Source organism: Chelonoidis abingdonii, chromosome 8 (assembly GCF_003597395.2).
Source record: "Chelonoidis abingdonii isolate Lonesome George chromosome 8, CheloAbing_2.0, whole genome shotgun sequence".
NCBI lineage: Eukaryota > Metazoa > Chordata > Testudines > Testudinidae > Chelonoidis > Chelonoidis abingdonii.
The window spans coordinates 84,484,652-84,503,678 of NC_133776.1; the positions used below are offsets into that span (position 1 = coordinate 84,484,652).

A 19,027-nucleotide genomic window follows, 5' to 3' on the forward strand; every position below is an offset into this window, starting at 1 on the left:
TCTGTAATCTTGTATCCAAAATAACCTATAGGACTATAGGTTTAGGAAAGAGGAGATTCCTTCATTATCACAAAGGCTAAACCAAACTAGAAAAGTACTATTCATGATATATGGCACAACAGCACACTGCTCCAGGTGACAAGAAAATGACAGAGCCAGTGAACCTTAAAGAAGAAAGTGGAGCTTCCTGCCCTGATCTTAAAACAATAAGGGGTCCTATACAGAGATTAGTGTGCAATTCAGGGAAGTGTAAGCCATAAAATGTACCCTTAGTATTGTGATCCAACACGGCATGTGATGGATAGCGTTTGTGATCATGATGATTGAAGGAGGCAGATCAGGCCTGCTGGGCTTTGCTTGGTCTCTTCCTCTGTTTGCAGATTCTCTTGCATCCTGTTGTAAAATATTACGATCCCCCTTCTTTTATGTGTTTTTAAAGGCCTAAAAGGAACTAATCTCTCTTTACAATGTGGACTGCACGGCCAGAAGCAGCATACTTATCTTTCTTTTCAAGATCCAGACAGAAACCCTCCAAGCAATTTTTCCAAAATTATTCAAATGCAGAGTTTAAGCATTCTGTGAATTATGTATTGACAATTAACTAAAATCTTTCCAATACAACACTTTTAGATTAATCTCTCAAAGCTTCAGAATCAAATGGAGGAAAGCTACAGATTCAATGTGGCAACAAAATGGATATGGTCCACTTAGAATTTGTGTTCTGGAATGCATTGTATTGGTAAATTGGCACAATATTATGTATTTCATAAAAAATACAGCACATTATTAATTTCTTGGTGTGAAAAATGCTACATCTTTATCTGATTACAAAAAAATTTGATACCAAATGTGCAGTAACTTTTTTAATAACCACCTACAGTACTTATATGTACAAATAAACATGGTATGAATGCTTATAAATTAGATGGATTTAAAACTCGGTTTTTATCTGTTGAAAAGCATTTGTTCTTTAATTTGAGACAAAGGTTGCTGAGCTGTAAATTAATTGTAAACTGACATGAACAGAATTATATTATTTCTGTCTACACTAAGGTGAATCACCTTGGTATCGAATACCAAAACTTACTTTTCTCCATTAGAAACTTATCTCTGATTCACAGACCTATTTATCATTGCTTGATTTCTAAAACTGTGGTAAAAAGACTTGCATACTAGAGACATCTACGTAACTCCATTGCCTTCAGTAAGTTTGTGCCAGGTGATGTAACTTGTTGAAACTTGGTGCGCAAAGTTTCGTGATGTAAAAGAGAGACTAGAATCCAGTCACACTTCAGAACAGAACCATAATTTAAGACGTTAATTTCCTTAAAAGTTAACACCACAGACTCATTAATACACTCAATCCCAACATGCCTGGAGAATAAGCATCCACCATCTGTAACTGCAAAAATTGTGTGTTACTGGGCTAGATAGGAGTCTAGCAAGATTTGTTTGTTTTAATACAAAATTTGCATTAAGAGTACAGATGAAGTGTTATGGAATTATATCCATTTTTCATAAGTCTCACAAAAATTAAAGATGGGGAGAAAACCCTCCTGCTATTGTAGGATTTTTTTCTTACACTATATATTATTATTTTTCCATTTTTCTTTTAAAAAAAATTCCAAGTCAGGGGGGGATTCCTGGGCTTTCCCCACTTCCCTTAGTTGATTACTTTGTGTGCCATGTGCCTTAATTTTTAAATTAACATAAACCCATCCACAAATAGCTGTGATGATAAACAAATTTCCTTTATTCCAGTGAAAGATCCAGTGCAAATAAAGTATTTTAAATTTTGATATTTCAGTCACTATCAATTGGAATTGTTCCATTTGTGCTCATGAAAAGAATTAATTTAATTTGTTTTTAAAAAATTAAGTATACACTGTATTTGAACTTGCCCATTTGTCAGAAAATGTAAGCTTGTTTCCTTAGCCGAAAAAAGTAAATACTCTTCTAAAATATTCACTGTATAGTTATTCATTCGTGCTACCAAAAAGTACCACCCTGATTAATATTCTTTTGTTAACTGGCAGCAAGCCTGGCTTATGTGCACACCCAAATCACCACTGATTTTAATGATCAGTGATCCAAATGGTCAGGAAACAGCTGTTGTGGTTTTTTGGCACCCACTCCTGCACTCTTTTCTATGCTCTTGGCTCTTAGGAGGTAGCAGGATCCTATCTTCAACATTTCCTGCCCCCCTCCTCTGCAGATGTGGAAGAACAAAGGTGGCAGTGAAACTGATGCATTTCTGATGTACAGAAATTGTGGGAAGGAATATAGCAAGATTTGGTTGAGGTTGTGTAGGGATTGCTCATGCTCTGTGTAAAGCAGGGGCGGGCAAACTTTTTGGCCTGATGGCCACATCGGGTTTCTGAGATTGTATGGAGGGCTGGTTAGGGGAGGCTGTGCTTCTCACCCTCTGATGGTCCCCCTGGGACTCCTGCCCCATCCACCCCTCCCTGTCACCTGACTGCCCCTGAAACACCTGACCACCCCCTGCCACCAATCAAACCCCTCCTCTCATTCCTGACTGCCCCCTGCCTCCCCATCCAACCTCTCCTCTCCTTCCTGACTGGCCCCCCATGGGATCTCTGCCCCCATTCAATCCCCCTGTTCCCCACCCTCTGACCGCCCCGCCTCCTGACCACCACCCCGAACTCCCCAGCCCTCTATCCAACCCCCCCTGCTGCCTTACCGCACTGCGTGGAGCATCGGTGGCTGGCAGCACTACAGCTGTGCCTTCCAGAGCGCCAGGACGGGCCACAGCTCTGCAAGAGCCCTGCCGCCCAGAGCATTGCTCCGGTGGCGTGGCAAGCTGAGGTTGTGGGGGAGGGGGAACAGCAGGGGAGGGGCTGGGAGCCAGCCTCCCGGGTCAGGCGCTCAGGGGTCAGGCAGGAGGGTCCCATGAGCTGGATGTGGCCTGTGGGTCATAGTTTGCCCACCTCTGGGGGAAAGCCTGATTCTTGCTCTGAGAGTTGCTAATAGCCAGGAAATAAACCCCATAATCCTTTCTCGCCAATCAGGATGGATGCTATTGCTGAGGGAGATGGGATTTTTGCCTTAGTCCTAAACAAAAATATGTAACCTCATATAACAATCCATTTACTGTACACTTCTGAAAAATTCTTGCTATGGTAGCAATGATTTCTGTTAAAGTAAATTGACAATAATATCAGTTGTCTTTGATTGTAATGATTCTAGAATTTACTCAGCATCAGATGAAGTGAGCTGTAGCCCACGAAAGCTTATGCTCAAATAAATTTGTTAGTCTCTAAGATGCCACAAGTACTCCTGTTCTTTTTGCAGATACAGACTAACACGGCTGCTACTCTGAAACCTGTTAGCTGTTCCAGTGGTTGCCATTAAAAGAATATCTGTAGAATTAAATCTCATCATATTAAAACCTACTAATAGGAAAATGTTTTGATAGTCAATACAATGGAAAAATAAAAGCTTCCTTTTTAAATATCAAAACAAATTAATCAATTACTATGACCACTGTTGCAAATTGTTATACTTTTTTGAAGTTGCATATATATAAAACGTAAAAGTTCTAATCTCTAAGTGATAACCAGATATATTTCAGAAGACTTTTTACCTTATTCAGTATCAAATTTAAGAGCACATGTGGAGTACGTGTGTGTTCAGCAAAGGTCCTGTTAAAATAATATGTTCATGTTATATTCTCCATGACTTTGCCCCCACAGATCCCACTATGAGATCACAGGTCCTGCCATTCAGCAGTTGGACTCCTTTCAAAGCAGCTTTTGCGGGAGTATTTGTGTGCCTCTGTCACAGCATTCTAAAATCAAGGATGTAAGCTCTTCCACACACATGCAGTTATACATCATTACCTCTTTCCATTGGCCTAAGTGGACAGAACCCTACCCTCTGCTTGCATTGGGACTGGACTTAATTGAGTATTTTAGTTCATAAGTATTTATGTAGTAGTAAGTTCATAGATTTTATGTAGACTCTATTTAGATTTCCTTTGCAGGTCAAAAAAGAGATTTTAGTTCAGGACTCCATGCCCTGACATGGAGGAAGCCATGAGGACTCAGGCACTTAAGAGCACTCCAGCAAGAGAGATCTCAGAATTGTTGTATGATGCCAGAAGGTTCTTCTGGGTCTTTGCCTATGAAGTCCTCATATCTGTTGGAGAGGATCTAGTCATTGGATTTTGGAAGGCTCTTCAGGGTCTGAACCTGGATGCAAAAAGATGATTTGCCTATGAGTAGAACAGCCAGGTACTCTAAGAGTTTGAGGCTTTCCCCAAAAGCACGTGTTTCAGCTTCTAAAAATAGCAGAAAGCATAGGGGAAAACAGATATCCAGTAATGTACATTGGTCCTCTTCGTCTGGGATAGACTTTGCTGAAGATTGGCTCTAATTATGAAAGATCTCCTTCACTGAAATAGTTCAGAAATTTGCAAAATTTATTCATTGATGGTCTACAACAGGGGTGGCCAACCTGTGGCTCCGAAGCCACACGTGGCTCTTCAGAAGTTAATTTGTGGCTCCTTGTATAGGCGCCGACTCCGGGGCTGGAACTACAGGCGCCAACTTTCCAATGTGTCGGGGGGTGCTCACTGCTCAACCCCTGGCTCTGCCACAGGCTCTTCTACCACTCCACCTCTTCGCACTTCTCCCGAGCCTGCCATGCCCTCGCTCCTCTCCGCTTTCCCCCAGAGCCTCCTGCATGCCACAAAACTGCTGACTGGGAGGTGCGGGGATGGAGGGGGAAGCACTGATCAGCAGGGCTGATGGTGGGAGGCCCTAGGAGTGAGGGAGGAGCTGATATGGGGCTGCTGACACGTTACAGTGGCTCTTTGGCAATGTACTTTGGTAAATTCTGGCCCCTTCTCAGGCTCAGGTTGGTCACCCCTTTCTACAATGACGTTTCATACCCTGCAACTAGGTCCCTGGTTATGACCACTGTAGTCCATATCATGGCTGGCTTTGTAATTCTGCAATCAGATTAATAGTTAGAAGACTGAGGCTGGGAAGCAACAGAAGCTGCTTTTTTATTTTTTTTAAAGAGGTTCTTCATCACATCACTCAAGGGTACAGGAGATTTTTTTTTTTTGGTCACTGCAGAAACAGTCATCCATCTTGGTCCATCAGCTTCTTCTGCACTTCCAGTGAAACAGCAGTTTTGCCAGAAGGTCTAGAACCCATTTTAATTTTTAAGATGTTCACAGGCATTGCAGAATATCAGGTATCTTTCCAGGTTGCTGGTTCCTGGAGTTCTTGAATGGATATATGCTTTTCAGTTTGAGTTCAGGCCAAATCCTGGTCCCCAGTCCTTCTCATAGTAAACCATTACAGGATATATTGGTATCTCATGTGAAAATTGAGACTACATAATTGGTGCTGGTGGCAAAGTCTCACTACATCTGTGAGCCGTATAAGTCCTACTTTAAATTGAAAAGATTGCCAGGACTCATGCTCCCACATCTTAATAAAACAAACGTAGGAAGCACCTCAGGTTCAATGGGGGAGATTATCTCAGTCAGTGAAATTGCAAGCTACAGAGTGGCTTGTGTCCGGCAATTGTGGTCACCAACCTTTGTCAGCAGATCCTGAAGTTGTTTCCATATTAGATATTTGACTTCTAAGAGTCATCTTGTTGGGGCATGATTAATTTTCTACAGATCACTTGTTCTCTGCCCATTGCTGATGTTGAGTGAAATTGGGGAAATTTGGTCTTAGTGCTACTCATGTTCTGACACTTAAGAACTTTTCTGAGTTCTTGGAAGGTACTAGTTTGTTTTCTGTAAGAAGACTTGTGGACTTCTAACAGGTGTTATCAATGATCAGATCTCAGGAACTTACATAAACAGTAACTGGTTGGGGCTGAGGGCTTCATGCTTTTATTCCTCTGATCAGAGCAAAGCCGATGGATATTCACACAGATAACACCTGTCAATACACAGTTTATTTGAACAGGCAGGGTCATCAGTCTTCTGTGTTGTATCAACAAGCAGTGTATTTGTGATGCTAGTGCATCCATACGCGTACCGACTTCAACTTGCATTTTGGCAGTAATGAAGAACATCCTAGCAGATAAGTAGCATATGGTTAAATCAATGCATGTGGTTTTCAGAGAGTTTTTAGCAAATTCCTTCTCTGTCAAATTTCACCTGAAGGTAGTTGCTTTACCCTGAATCAGAGTACAGTGTAGCCAATATATTATTCCAGGATATTCATGATCACAGCATGGTTTCAAATGTTGTGTCACATTGGAGAAGAGAATGCACATATGTATCTTCTTACTAAAAGTTCTCAGGAATATTTAGCTAAGAGGGCCAGGTGATTCTGGTTGGGCTCACCAGATATTCTCAGTTCCATTAGCTCTGCTCCTGCTTGCAGTCTTTTAATAAAGGTTCCTTCCTGAAGGCTATGCCATTTGCCAGGAGATCTTAAGAAAGACAGCCTTTAATGGCATAACTTCCTTGTACTAATTTTCACACAGCTGATCAATTGTCTTAATATTCTATACCAAATTATTGACTTTTTACTATCACGTTTGTTGATATCATATTTTTGTCAGTGTTTTTCAAAGCCATGAGATCTTCTGTGTTGATCTTTGCTGTACACCTTGGTTGCTGAGAGGGCTGTTGATTATTTCTTGGACAGGGCAAAACCTGTTAAGAAATCCTCAGAACTGGCTGAATTTGCTTTTGAAGTTTCAGCTGTAGTTAAAAAAGGAACTGAGAAACAGTTGGATGCATGTGGGCCTTTGTACCCTTGGGTTTAAAATGCTGGAATAGGGGCATGCAGCCATTGGGGAAGCTCATGCATACAGTCTTGCAATGTGAATCTGCAGAGGCAGTACACAATTTACTTTGGTAAACATCCTCTTGTTCACTCCTCTCCCCCGCAAACAATAGTCCTTTAAAAATAAGTTTGTTGTTTTGAGAAAACAAAGTAAAAGATACTAAAAATTTATCAGATGAAATATCAAAATCATTATTTGTCTTGCTGCTTTAAATTGTTTTATCTTGAAAAGGATACTTTGCAATCTCAGATAATGTCCCACCAAACCATAGGGATACAGAACCTAGGGTTGTCTGTCCTTACAGATTTGTTTTGTTCAAATCTTGTTTTGGCTATTAATGGAGACTTTAAAAGGTGGAGACACTCTTGTGCTTCCACTGCTTTGTAACCAGAATAATCATGAGTCTTGCTTTGTGACACTTGCAGTAGTTAATCATTTCATTGGATGGGGGGATGTTTTATAAATCGGGGGGTGGGAGGAGTTCTGTAAGTGAAAAGGGGTAAATTTACTTCACTGTATATCACTGTCTTAGTAAACTTTCAGTCGTGTAGGCCTTGGCCAAGGCTTTCCAGAGTGATTAGTGATTTTGGGGTGCCTTGGTTAGTGAGTGTGTCACTTAGACTTTAAAGAGCCCTAACTTTCAGAAAGCACTGAGCGTCCACTCTCTGAAAATCAGGCCCCTTTACAGTCTTTCAAGTTAAGCACCCACTGATTGAGGCATCCAGAACCACTAGTCACTCTGGAAAATCTTGGCCAATGTTTGTAACTTTTACTTATCTCAGCATCAGCCACTCTTCATTGTATGACTTATACACCATGGCAAGCAATAAAATTAGTTGAAATAGGAAGGAATACAAACCTTCACATCACTGTTCAGCATGCTGCTGATCCTAGGCATGTTTTATACTCCTAGTAAAGCATAGTTATTATAACCCACATGTTCCCTTCGTGGTTACGCCTCCTCAGCCAGATACCATAATTAGAGATGTGGGATGGTACCAATCAGTAATTTGTTCCTGGAAGAAATATTTTCGTTTCTATTGGCAAGCACAGCTTTTCGCTCCAAAGAGAGGGCAACTTCACATGCATGTTACAAGCTTGTGATAGGGAGAAATTAGACACAGTGATGAACACTTGTTTTGTGTGTGAAATGGCACCTTTTTACATTCAAAGGTACCTTTTGTTTCCATGAAAATCAAAATGTCTTTTTCATCCAATTTTTTGTCAGTGTCACCAATTTTGTGTGTTGCTTGGCCCTGTTCCTAATCTAGTTTTACAGGGGATGGTTGTGTTATCAACACGATTTATTAGCAGTTGCAAGAGAACATGGGAAGAAACTCTTCTAACTTACTGCAATTATCATTTTTACATAAAAAAGACTTCAAGTATACAGGGTAAATGGACTTGATTTAGGAAGGTGAACTTTCACACTAGCTGTACTAGCAATGTTTTTGGAGGATTTATATAGCTTTGTTTCACACCTAATAACTGTACCTCTGTCACTTATGTTGTAATCCATGGAACCAGTGAATAAGAAAGCACATCTGCAATGGCTTCCAGTTAAAGTTTGCCATTTCTGTTATAGGTTGCTCCAGAGGAATTTAAGACTAGTATTAGCCGTGTGAATGCGTGTTTAAAGAAGAATCTCCCTGTCAACGTAAAATGGCTGCTCTGTGGCTGTCTGTGCTGCTGCTGCACCCTGGGTTGCAGCCTGTGGCCTGTTATCTGTCTTAATAAAAGAGTAAGTGCACATTTCAGAGTTGAATTGTGACCAAAAATTGACAACAGCTGCTAATGTATAATAGCCTTTAAGTAATGGTGCCTTTCTTTATTCTGAAACTTCTTTCTGTATCCCAGTTGCCGTCATATGTCTCCCTTTAACTGATGAGATATGTCTGCTAGCTGTTTAATCTTTAAAAGTAATAGTAAATAATACACACACACACACACACACACACACACACACATACATATATATATATATATATATATATATATATATAATGTAAACAATGTTGAATTATGTTAATAACAATGAGTTGTGCGGGAGTAGCAGTTAATGAGCCAAAGAATGTCCTAAATAGACTGAAATCTCTCTGTAAACCTGTGTACATTGTACAATTTATTAAAGGAAGAAACAGTATACTCCTTCATCTATTTGTTACTTTCTAATTTCATATCAGGATTTATCATTGTGAATTGAAGCTAATGTTATAGATGTTCAAAAGATTGGGCCATTTCTCCCATTGTCTAGTTTTGTTTCTATCTCTGGTGAGCTAAGTGTGAAAAAGAAAGTCTACCAAACTCTGCCCAAAAAAAAAGCCTACAGGTTGCACCACATGCAGAGAGAGGTGGTTTGGCAGCTCCTTCAATTTGCTTATGAAAGTAACAGTAGTAGAACTGCTTGAAGTGAAGCAGAATGCAGGCAGGCATTTTCCTTTACCCCTCTTCCAGATCATACTAGTTCTGCCCTGCAGCATCCCTTATATTATGATTTTTGGGCCTTTCTTAAGTAGAGAGAACCAAAATATGTGTGTTTTGTAATAGAGGACAAACCTTTGCTGAGGTGTACAAGGAGACTTTGCATTTAATGTTTGACCTCATAAGGGTTGATCTCAAGACTGAAAAGCATAGTGCTTTAACCCACTGGGCTGTTGTCGTACAGTTGGCTCCTCCTTAAGTGCCCTTCCATGGCAGGATGCAGCACGACAGCTGCATCTGCCTCAGTTTCCCTCCTTCACTGATCCCCAGAAAGGATCTCCAAGCATTCTAACCTAAGCTTGGTCTACACTGAAAACATATACTGTCATAGCTATGTCAGTCAGGGGCATCAAAAAAAACTACACACCCTTGCAACATAGCTATGCCAGCAAAAAAAAAAAACCCAGTGTAGGCCCAGCTATGCTTACATAAGAGTGTTTCTGTCAGCATGGCTAACATTGTGGCATTCCTACACCAACAGAATAGCTCCTTCTGTCAGCATACATACCATGCTGGGATGTGATCAGACATCAAGTGTGAAAAATCGGGACGTGAGATGGGGGTAATAGGAGTCTATATAAGAAAAAGCCCCAAATAACGGAACGGGACGGGACTGTCCCTATAAAATCAGGACATCTAGTCACCCTAATGCCAGCATATGCTCTGTAGTTTAGACATAGCCCTTGTCTAATCCTATACAGTGGTCATCAATGTATCTGAATGCTTCCCAAGTATTTAAAATAGAAATAACACTTGTATCACTCTTCCTCCTGGAAAGCAGTAACTCTGAAAAGGATTTAGATATGATGACAAACATCCAAATGAACATAAGCTCCCAGTCTAATCTTGGAGCCAAAAGGGTTAGTGTAACCCTCAAAGGTATAAACAGGTGTATATAGAGTAGGAGTAGAGAGATAATACTGCGCTGATCAGACCATAACTGGAATATTGTTTCCATTCAGGTATAAACAGTTAAAAAATGTTGAAAAAGTGGAGAGGATTCAAATAAGAGCTATAAAAATGATATAAGGACAGGAAAACATTACAGTGAAGGATTATAGATTAATCTGTTCAGTTTACTGAAGACAGAGTTAAGTGATCTGATCACTGTCTACAAATACCCACATGATGAGATGTCTGATAGTAAAAGGTTCTCTAATCTGACAAAGACATAACAAGATCCAGTGGCTGGAGTTTGAAGCTAGACCAACTCAAATTGGAAATAAATGCAAATTTTAAAAATGAGAGTAATTAAACAATAAAAAAAAAAATTATCAAGGGAAATGGTGGATTCAGGGCTGGCTTTAGGACGTGCGGGGCGCCATTCGAAAGAGTCGCCGCCGAAATGCTGCTGAAGACAGCAGCAGCAATTGAGCTGCCGCCGAAGATAACAGTGGCAATTCGGCGTCAGCTCAATCGGTTTCCACTGTTTCCAGCGGCACTTCAGCAGAGGGTGTGGGGCCCTCTTAGGCGCGGGGCCTGATACCCAGGAATTGGTGGAATTGCCCTAAGGCCAGCCCTGGGTGAATTCTCCCCTACTTGAAATCTTTAAATCAAGATTGGATATCTTTCTAAAAGAGATGCTCTAGCCCAACCACTGTTGTTGGGTTTGACACAGGAATTACTGGGTGAAATTCTATGATTTGTGTTAATGCAGGGGTCAGACTAGATCACAACCTTTGTGGCCTTGAAATCTATGGATCTCTGTCTCTTTTTCCTTTTCACCTTATTGGTGAAATAGTTTGATTAGTTTCAAAAATGAATTTTCCATTTAGCCCTCCAAGTAGCTATTTCGAAGGTGACTTATTTTTTTAGTTCCATGTTGTAGATCCAGGTCCTATGTATGTTCTGTTTCCTGTACATGTGACTCTCACAATGTGTTAAGAGTTCCCTTGCCCTGGTGGAACATAACCATCATGGCATGTTTGAACTGGTTGCAAGACAGCTGATCTGTTAGGTACATGTGGCCAGTCCCTTAGAGAATTTTGAATATCAGGCCATAGACCTTGAATTGGACTCAGTGTATTTGGAAGCCAGTGCAGAAGGCAGAGTACCAGGATGATACATTCAGAGTCCTATGTTGCTAAGCATACAGGTGCTGACTTTTGTACCAGCTGGAGATTTTTCTCAGCATATGTAGTTTCATTTCTAGATATGAGTTGCAATACCGGAGCCCAGAGGTCACAGTTATGTGGATCACTGTGACGGCTCAGATGGTTGTAATCTTTTGACCAATAACAGATGGAAGATGGAGTTTTGCTGACTTGGCTACTTGAGCACCCAAAAATGCTCCTGAGTCCCAGATAACTCCCAAATTGTACAGCTGAGAAAGGTAGTGGGAATGATGGAGCTTCTAGACAGAAATCATAATCTATAATTCTGATGAGACGCCCTTACTCTCCCACCCCTATAATCTATAGTTGAGACAAGTGGATTTGGGAAAGCAAGACTTCTCCAAGGTGAAATTCTTCCTTTCCTTAGTTATCCTTTCCTAAAACATACATTACCACTTTACATGTGATGCTTGAGAGCTGCAAATATAACTTTAAGACTTTTGGGAATGAGGTTGATAGCTGAGCCATTTCTAATATAATGTTGATTTTCTTTCCTAGACTAGAAGATCAATTCAGAAGTTGCTAGAATGGGAAAATAACAGACTATATCATAAGGTAATAAATATTAAGGACTAGAATCTATAAATTTCTTTTTCCACTTTTATTTAGAATTAATAAAATACTGCACAATTGGAATACAGGAATGCTATTAGCTTGTTTAGGAGCTAAAATACTAAATTCATCTCACACCTTAAAGCGTAAGAAATGTAAAAAGACATGCTTGAGATCTTGAACAGTTAGATATTGCTGAAGCTTTTATGATGTTGTTGATGAGAAATAATGCAATAGCACACCTTTAATCCCACAATAATTATTTTCTTAGCTTGGTTTGCACTGGAAGCTGAGTAAAAGGAAATGTGAAACTAGCAATATGATGGAATATGTAAGTATATTCTTTTTCTGTTACATTTTTAGTATCCATCACTACAGTGTGATTTTAATAGTTCAAATGTCACTAACTACCAGACTCTTTACCCATCAGTTTCCTTACGTCTAATTCGTTCTCAGCTGATGCACACACAACCGTTTGGAAATTCACAATTGGTATCACTCACTACAGAAACTCTTGGCTGGTAGAATGAAAATTCTATTTTGATACATGAAGATGGCAACATAACAGTGCAGCTGCTGCGTGTAGTAAAACTTTAACATTATCGTCTGAAAACAGAGTTTCTCCTTCATAACATTGCCTTCTCAGAGCCCTACTGCTAGAGATTTGTGTTGAATAATAGTTGACAGTTAGAGGACTATCTGTTATAGTGAGGTTACAGATTTCCCTCACCCCTTCTTAGTTCTCACCCACAACCTCAGTTCCTCTCCACCTGTTGAATACTCACTGAACAAACCTCTCCCTTTCTCCTTTATTAAAGTAGCTGTAAATAACTCACAAGTAGCTAGTATAGCATAGACTTAAAAGTGTTTAATTTTCATATTTTTTAGTTAGTTCAGCAATTTTTTGTTGGTTTGCGTTTGCCTAGAGCTTTGACCAAGATAGTGGACCCATCTAAGAAAGCAGAGTTCAAGATGTTCATCTTGTTTGACTATGTTTTCCTCTTCAGATGGGCATAAAAATTACCTTTTATACTTCGGGGAAGGTCACTTAGCCAAAAACTTTGATGCATGCTGTAGGTCTAGTCTTAGCAAGGACATGAAACAATGAACAAAGCGTAAATTACAGTAGCCTTGTAAATATGTAAAAGGTGTAGCTAGTAGAAAAGAGAGAGAAGGATAGTAAGCAATGTGTGATAACTTGCAGCTGTAGTGGAGTGGCCTAGCATGTAGTGGAGTGCACGAACAGCTCATGATTTAGTTAAGGATTGGCTACAAAAATTAGTAGACCAATCAGCGTGCGATATCATGTAGTAAGTGTAAGTATGTGTACAAACTGGTTCGTGATTATGTATTTCGGATGTGTGGTATACCCTGTACCAACCCCTACACTCGAGCCTGATCAGCTCAAGTATAGACTGATTGTATACCAGTAAAAAAACAACTCAGTGACGAGCCTGGAGTTGAACTGATTTCTTGAATTCCAGCAGACTGAATAAAGTGCTCTCCCACTACTGAACGAGGTGTTCTGAGATAAGACGACTGGAAAAAATTGTGGAGGGAATCCCAGCACCCACAGCATCCTTTCCAATGGGATCCAGGACAGAAGGACTCTGCTCAGTACCTGATTTTATTTTTTTTTAAGCTGGGTGGTATAGGTTCTGCACATAGCAATAAATATGTATACAGTTGCATCAACATTATTCTAAAGAACAGTTTGATTAATATGTTGTGTTTTTTCTTCAACAGGTAATACTAATAGAATTCTTACCAAAATATCCCATATTTCGACCTGACTGAGGAGCAGTATTCAGTCTTTCATGTTGCCTGCCATTTCCTACTCTTAGTGCCTTGTAGCTGATTTTGAAAAGAAGATGGTCTACTTTGCTGTGACTTAAAAATGTTATTTGGTAGAATATCTTCCTTGCTATGTTATTTTCTTTTGTTTAAGAAGAAAACAATTTGCACACTTTTTATGTTAAATGAGGCTTCTATGTTGCACTCTGAATTGTTAACATTAACAATAACAGATATAGTTGTCGCTAAGGATCTAACATCAGTGCTGCTTAAAACTTGTTCTGAGCATGCTGCCTTATTAATTTCCATACTTACTGTTTCCACATGTACATCCTAACTCTGTATCTCATTGTATTTCATTCTAAAATCACATTTCTATAAATCCTCAATAGAAGCATCCAAGTAAGCTTCCAGTAGTTAGCAATGATTTTACTATAACTTGCTTGCATAGGACTTGCAATTAACAGCACTGGTTTTGTCCCGCACTTTGCAAAATCATCACTTACGTTAGAGGGTTAATTATTTTATCCACTGTGGATTTGTAAATAGTGCCTCGTTGCATAATGTAAAGTGTGGTATGTCAAGGTTTACAGAAAGTTATATAGCTCTGATTGTATTGCCAACAGTTCTACATAGATTTATTAATGACATTTATTAGCATCCTGATTGTATGGACCCATTCATATGCCATTTTTATGGTAAAGCCATAATGAGTTTGTACATACTATCAGATGTAGGGCTCAGATGCACTTTGTTAGTAAATGGATGAAAAATGCACAGCATTTCTGTGTTTCTTCAGAGAGTTTTCAGGTGTCTTGGTTAGTACATGAAATAAGGAATCTTAAGTATTCTCATCTTTTGGAAAAATTGTATTTGTGGAGTAAACTGCAACTAATATTATCAGACTATCCTAAAAGCCTATTTTTAAGACACAAATATATGGAAGTCAGGAAAAAATGCTTTTTTTTAAAAAAAAAAAAAAAAAGCAAAGAAGCAAATTTAAAGTAATTGGACCAAATCGTTATAACTAAAGCCAACTACTTGGGACTGGTAAATCAATACAGAAGAAATGCTAAACTTATTATTTTTATAGCACAGTGGTACCTGATATTATTTTTTACATATTAAGTAGTTAACTACAACTGCATCCTTTCCAGAATGAAAAAGGAGCAGCATACATATTGTCAAACAGAATAACAGAGAACCACAAAACAGTCGTTTGATGTGAGCCATGAAGAGTTGATATTTGCCTCAAGGAGCTTTATCATAACTTAGTGTCCAGGCATTGGTTTACCCTTATTTGGATTCTTTGTGATGCTGTTTGGTGCCTAAGTTTTCCAGTTCCAGATTGAATTTAGACTTTCCTCTGAAATATTAATCCATACCGAAAAGGGATGGTACAAACCCTGGTTGGATTTGAAGAAAGCATTTGTTAAACCATTAAATTTAAGTAGCTGCAGTTGACATGACTTCTAGCAGAGTGTTTCACGGGCATGTAGTCTTGTTGAGTCAAATTCTTCATCCTTTTTGTTGCTCAGCTGAGGAACAAGAAACTCCTGTACTTGGGATGTAATTTCCAACCACAGCTGCCAAGAATGATGCTTCAAGCTGAGAAATTTGAATGCTGAAATGGATTGTCAGCTTAGTGAACAGGTTTCAGTTCACGTTAGTAGATCAGTATCAGCTAACTAACTGCATTTTAAAACACTAGAATGTAAGTACTTAAAAAAAAATCTACAATAATGTCTGACTATAAACTTTGCTGAAACTTTTTTATTACGGAACTAAAACAGCATACATAGACACATTTCAACATAATGTGGCACTAAGGGTGGGAAGCAGAGAGAATGCTTAAAGACTCGGAGAAAATAGAGTGCAAAACAGAATTGGAATTGCATGCTCAATTTTATATTCATTTCTATTAAAACAGGATTCTGGGCAGAAAGTGTTGCTAATAAAAGAATAATTGTAAGCATTTTTAATACCTTAAAATCTTAAATAATAGAAGCTTCTTACTGTTATGCTAGAGGTTGTTAATAATTACTCCCTCTCATTTTTGTTAACCAACAGCCCAGAAACCACACCACACTCTTTATTTCCTTCCCTCATTTGATTGACTATATTTTCAGAATGTTCCTCTGCAGCTGAGGGGACAAGAAGCCAATGAGAGTTTGATGTCATGAGTAGTAGTGAATATTAAATACTCTTTAGTCTCATAGTTATTAGCAGTCCTTCCCCTTAAACCCAAGTCTGTGTCTGACCTTAGGATATTGCAGGTCAGAATTGTTCAGTCTGATTTATAACACATTTTTGTGAAACGCTGTGCCAGGCTGAGAGAAAATACCATCAGCTCTCCCCAGTTAGACAGTATGTTCAATGGGTTATTAATTTAGAAGACTTGCACTTGTATCTGTATGAAAATGACACATTTAAGAACATAAATTCTGTATGGGTTTGGGGGTTTTTTGGGGAAATGTCAGATTACAAATTTGTTTAATCTTCACCCTCATTAATATTTAGTTCAAAAATAGGCACCTAAATTTTGCCCAGCTATGAGGCAATACTAGCAAATGTCCTGGAACATGAGAGCCAAGACAGCTGATTACGGCAAACTTCATCTGAATAAAGAGGTAATTTTGGATTGTGTTACAAATGCCAGCATGCAAATGACATAGATCATTTTTTTCATTTAAAGATAAAGGCAGCCACAGGTGTTGCTTTAGATTGTGGGCTGCATTCTGCCAACAGGTTCTATTTTGACTACCATTTGCTTTAATACATGAATATTCATCTGATAGTTTTCAGTCTTCTAAAATCTGTATTACCTTAAAAGCTATAAGTAAATATGAATTTTGTAAAAACCAATCCATGATGAGTTATTGAGAATCAGAGAGGGTCCATAGCGATACAACGAAGAGTAGTGGTAACAAAGTTTAATGCAAATGGAAAGGAAAGTGCCTTGACTGGTTCAAATGAAAGAGAAAATGCTGTGCAAAGGGGGAGAAAAGGGAACCAGTTTAAGTGAATATCTGTAAACGTAATTTCCCACAAATTTCCTGAAAAGCACATCTGGAAACATTGTTTAGTTTAAGTTTTGTCAGAATACTTTGATCGTTGTTTTCTTTTCCAGACTTCTGTATTAGGAAATGTCGCAGTATTATAGAATATTGGCGGACAAGGAAAACTCTCATCTAAAGGCTTTAAAATGACTCTTTTGAGAGTAGTTTCATGCTGGCCTAAAGAAATATAAATGTATATGAACATGTGTAGAAAGTTTAGATTTGATTATGTATGAGACTAGAAACAAAACACATTTTTGCTAAATTTAGTGTAGTCTTGATAAAATTCACATGCTCATCTTGATAAGTACAGAAATCTGTATGCAAAAACATGAATATGCGTGTATTAGTGTCTCCTGACATCGGTTTACTGCATTTATCTATAAACATTAGCGTTTGAGCAATAAAAATGTCAAACAGTTAATATTCAATGTAAATAGTTCTGACCATTTTAGTAAACAAGGTTGTCTGATATTCCTGTTCTGCAATCTTTGTTTTTGTTGTTTTGTTTTTGGTGTTTTTATGAAAGTGTAATATTATTTGTAACTCATCAGAAATCTGTTTTTGTTTAAGTTGTATGAAAGGATTTTTAATTGAGTCCTTAACACTTTTATTCTGTTTACAAGTAAATAGCCACTTTTTTAAATAGGACCTCATACCTTGAAGTTTTTTGAATAAAATCCTAAATAAGCTTTGTCTTTACAATTTACTGCATTGACCTGTGCCATTAAAGAAGCTGGAAGTCAAACTTGGTTAATCTGAATCATTTTTCAAAATGTTTTTATTTTAATTAAATCCAGAGATGAAAACAAATATTGCAAAGTTTGTATAGAAATGGAAAACACTCTTTTGTGCCTCTTCTGTTTTCACATATATGTCAATTTTTGAGTCTATCTGACCCAGCCACATAGTTCTCTACATCAAGGCCTCCACCATGTGTACCTGCTCAAGGTACCAGGAGTCAGCAGTTTATGAAGGCTCTGCTGGACTGAGGGTAGTGGAGGCCTTGGAATCATTCTGGACCATGCTCCTACTTCTCCATAGAATCTGTCCAATTGGTTGATACTGACTTTTTTCAAGAACTGTTTTCCACTTGCCACCGTGGAGATAGCGCTCTGGGCAATGGGAACCACAGTTTTGGAGTAGCCCATGCCATCTTCAGATCCAAGGCATCTGCAATGCCTGCTGGATCGGAGCTCTATGGTGAGGACTTCTCAGAACTGAGAAAAGCAAGTTCTTTTCATTCTGCTGTAGGTCCACCTCAAGGGGAGCCTGTTAGACAAAAACAGTTGAACAGAAGACTGTATATGCAGCACAACGCTGTAAAGCACCATTTCCCATTGCATAGTTGTTGATATACCAACTTTTCTTATGAGAGTGGGATTTTATACATAAGTCCTTCAGCATTCTATGTAGTGGGGAATGCATGGGTCCCTGTAACTAGCACATGTACATATATTGCTCAAAGATGAAGCACTGTTTTCTATAGCTCTGCATTTTCTCAGTACATTAGGCAAATGAAAAAGCATTCCAATGTGTGCACTTCACTGACCAGTTTTCTGTCATTGCTACAACCCAATACTCAAATCCCTCTAAAACAGAACACTTCTGGGTGCTGGGTCAAATCTCCATTAGCCAATTTTTACTCTGACTTGCATTTTTGTGTTTTTAATAGCTAATGAGTCTAGTCACTCGTATTACATGTTGTACCCCCTTGCTTTACAAACTGTATGTACAGAGCTACTGAAAATGCAGCTGCCTCTGGAGTGGACAGTAGCACCTAGAAGGACAATCGATCACCACTATATTGCACCTTTGGAGAAGGAATAGGGGGGAAATTGGCATGAGTCTATATATGCTTCCATTTCCTTCCATGGGAAGGTTGATTTTGTGATTAAAGCGGTAGATTGTGACTCGAGAGATCTGGGGTTTTGTCTCCGCTCTGTTACAGACTTCCTCTATGAGTCTGGGTAAATCAATCTGCCTGTGCTTCCATTCCCATCTGTAAAATGAGGGTATTTCCTTAGGTTACAGGAATGTAGTGAAGCTTACAGTGCAATTTATGTGTAATTGTAGCAAGGGTTAATTTACTTGCACTAGCTTTAATCTAGTGAATAACAAAGACATGTCAGCACAGACTAGCAACCAAGTATAAGCCCACTGGGGATCCTGGGTACCTACTCAGGTTGCTAGCTCATGCCGGTGTTTGTGCCACTGCATCTTCACTGCTATTGTTACTTG

General features: G+C 38.9%; 1 protein-coding gene across 2 annotated transcripts in view; it reads left to right on the forward strand.

The window, feature by feature from the left end:
- Window positions 1-17,534, forward strand: part of CHIC1 (cysteine rich hydrophobic domain 1) — a 32,851-nt gene extending 15,317 nt beyond the window's left edge. Inside the window, exons 3-6 of one of the 2 annotated variants that reach the window (XM_032771808.2) lie at window positions 8,372-8,527; window positions 11,880-11,936; window positions 12,205-12,264; window positions 13,680-17,534. In XM_032771808.2, the coding sequence (XP_032627699.1) occupies window positions 8,372-8,527; window positions 11,880-11,936; window positions 12,205-12,264; window positions 13,680-13,730 (324 nt within the window). In that variant the 3' untranslated portion in view covers window positions 13,731-17,534. The other variant, XM_032771809.2, reaches the window with a different exon arrangement.
- The last annotated feature ends 1,493 nt before the right edge of the window (window positions 17,535-19,027 follow it).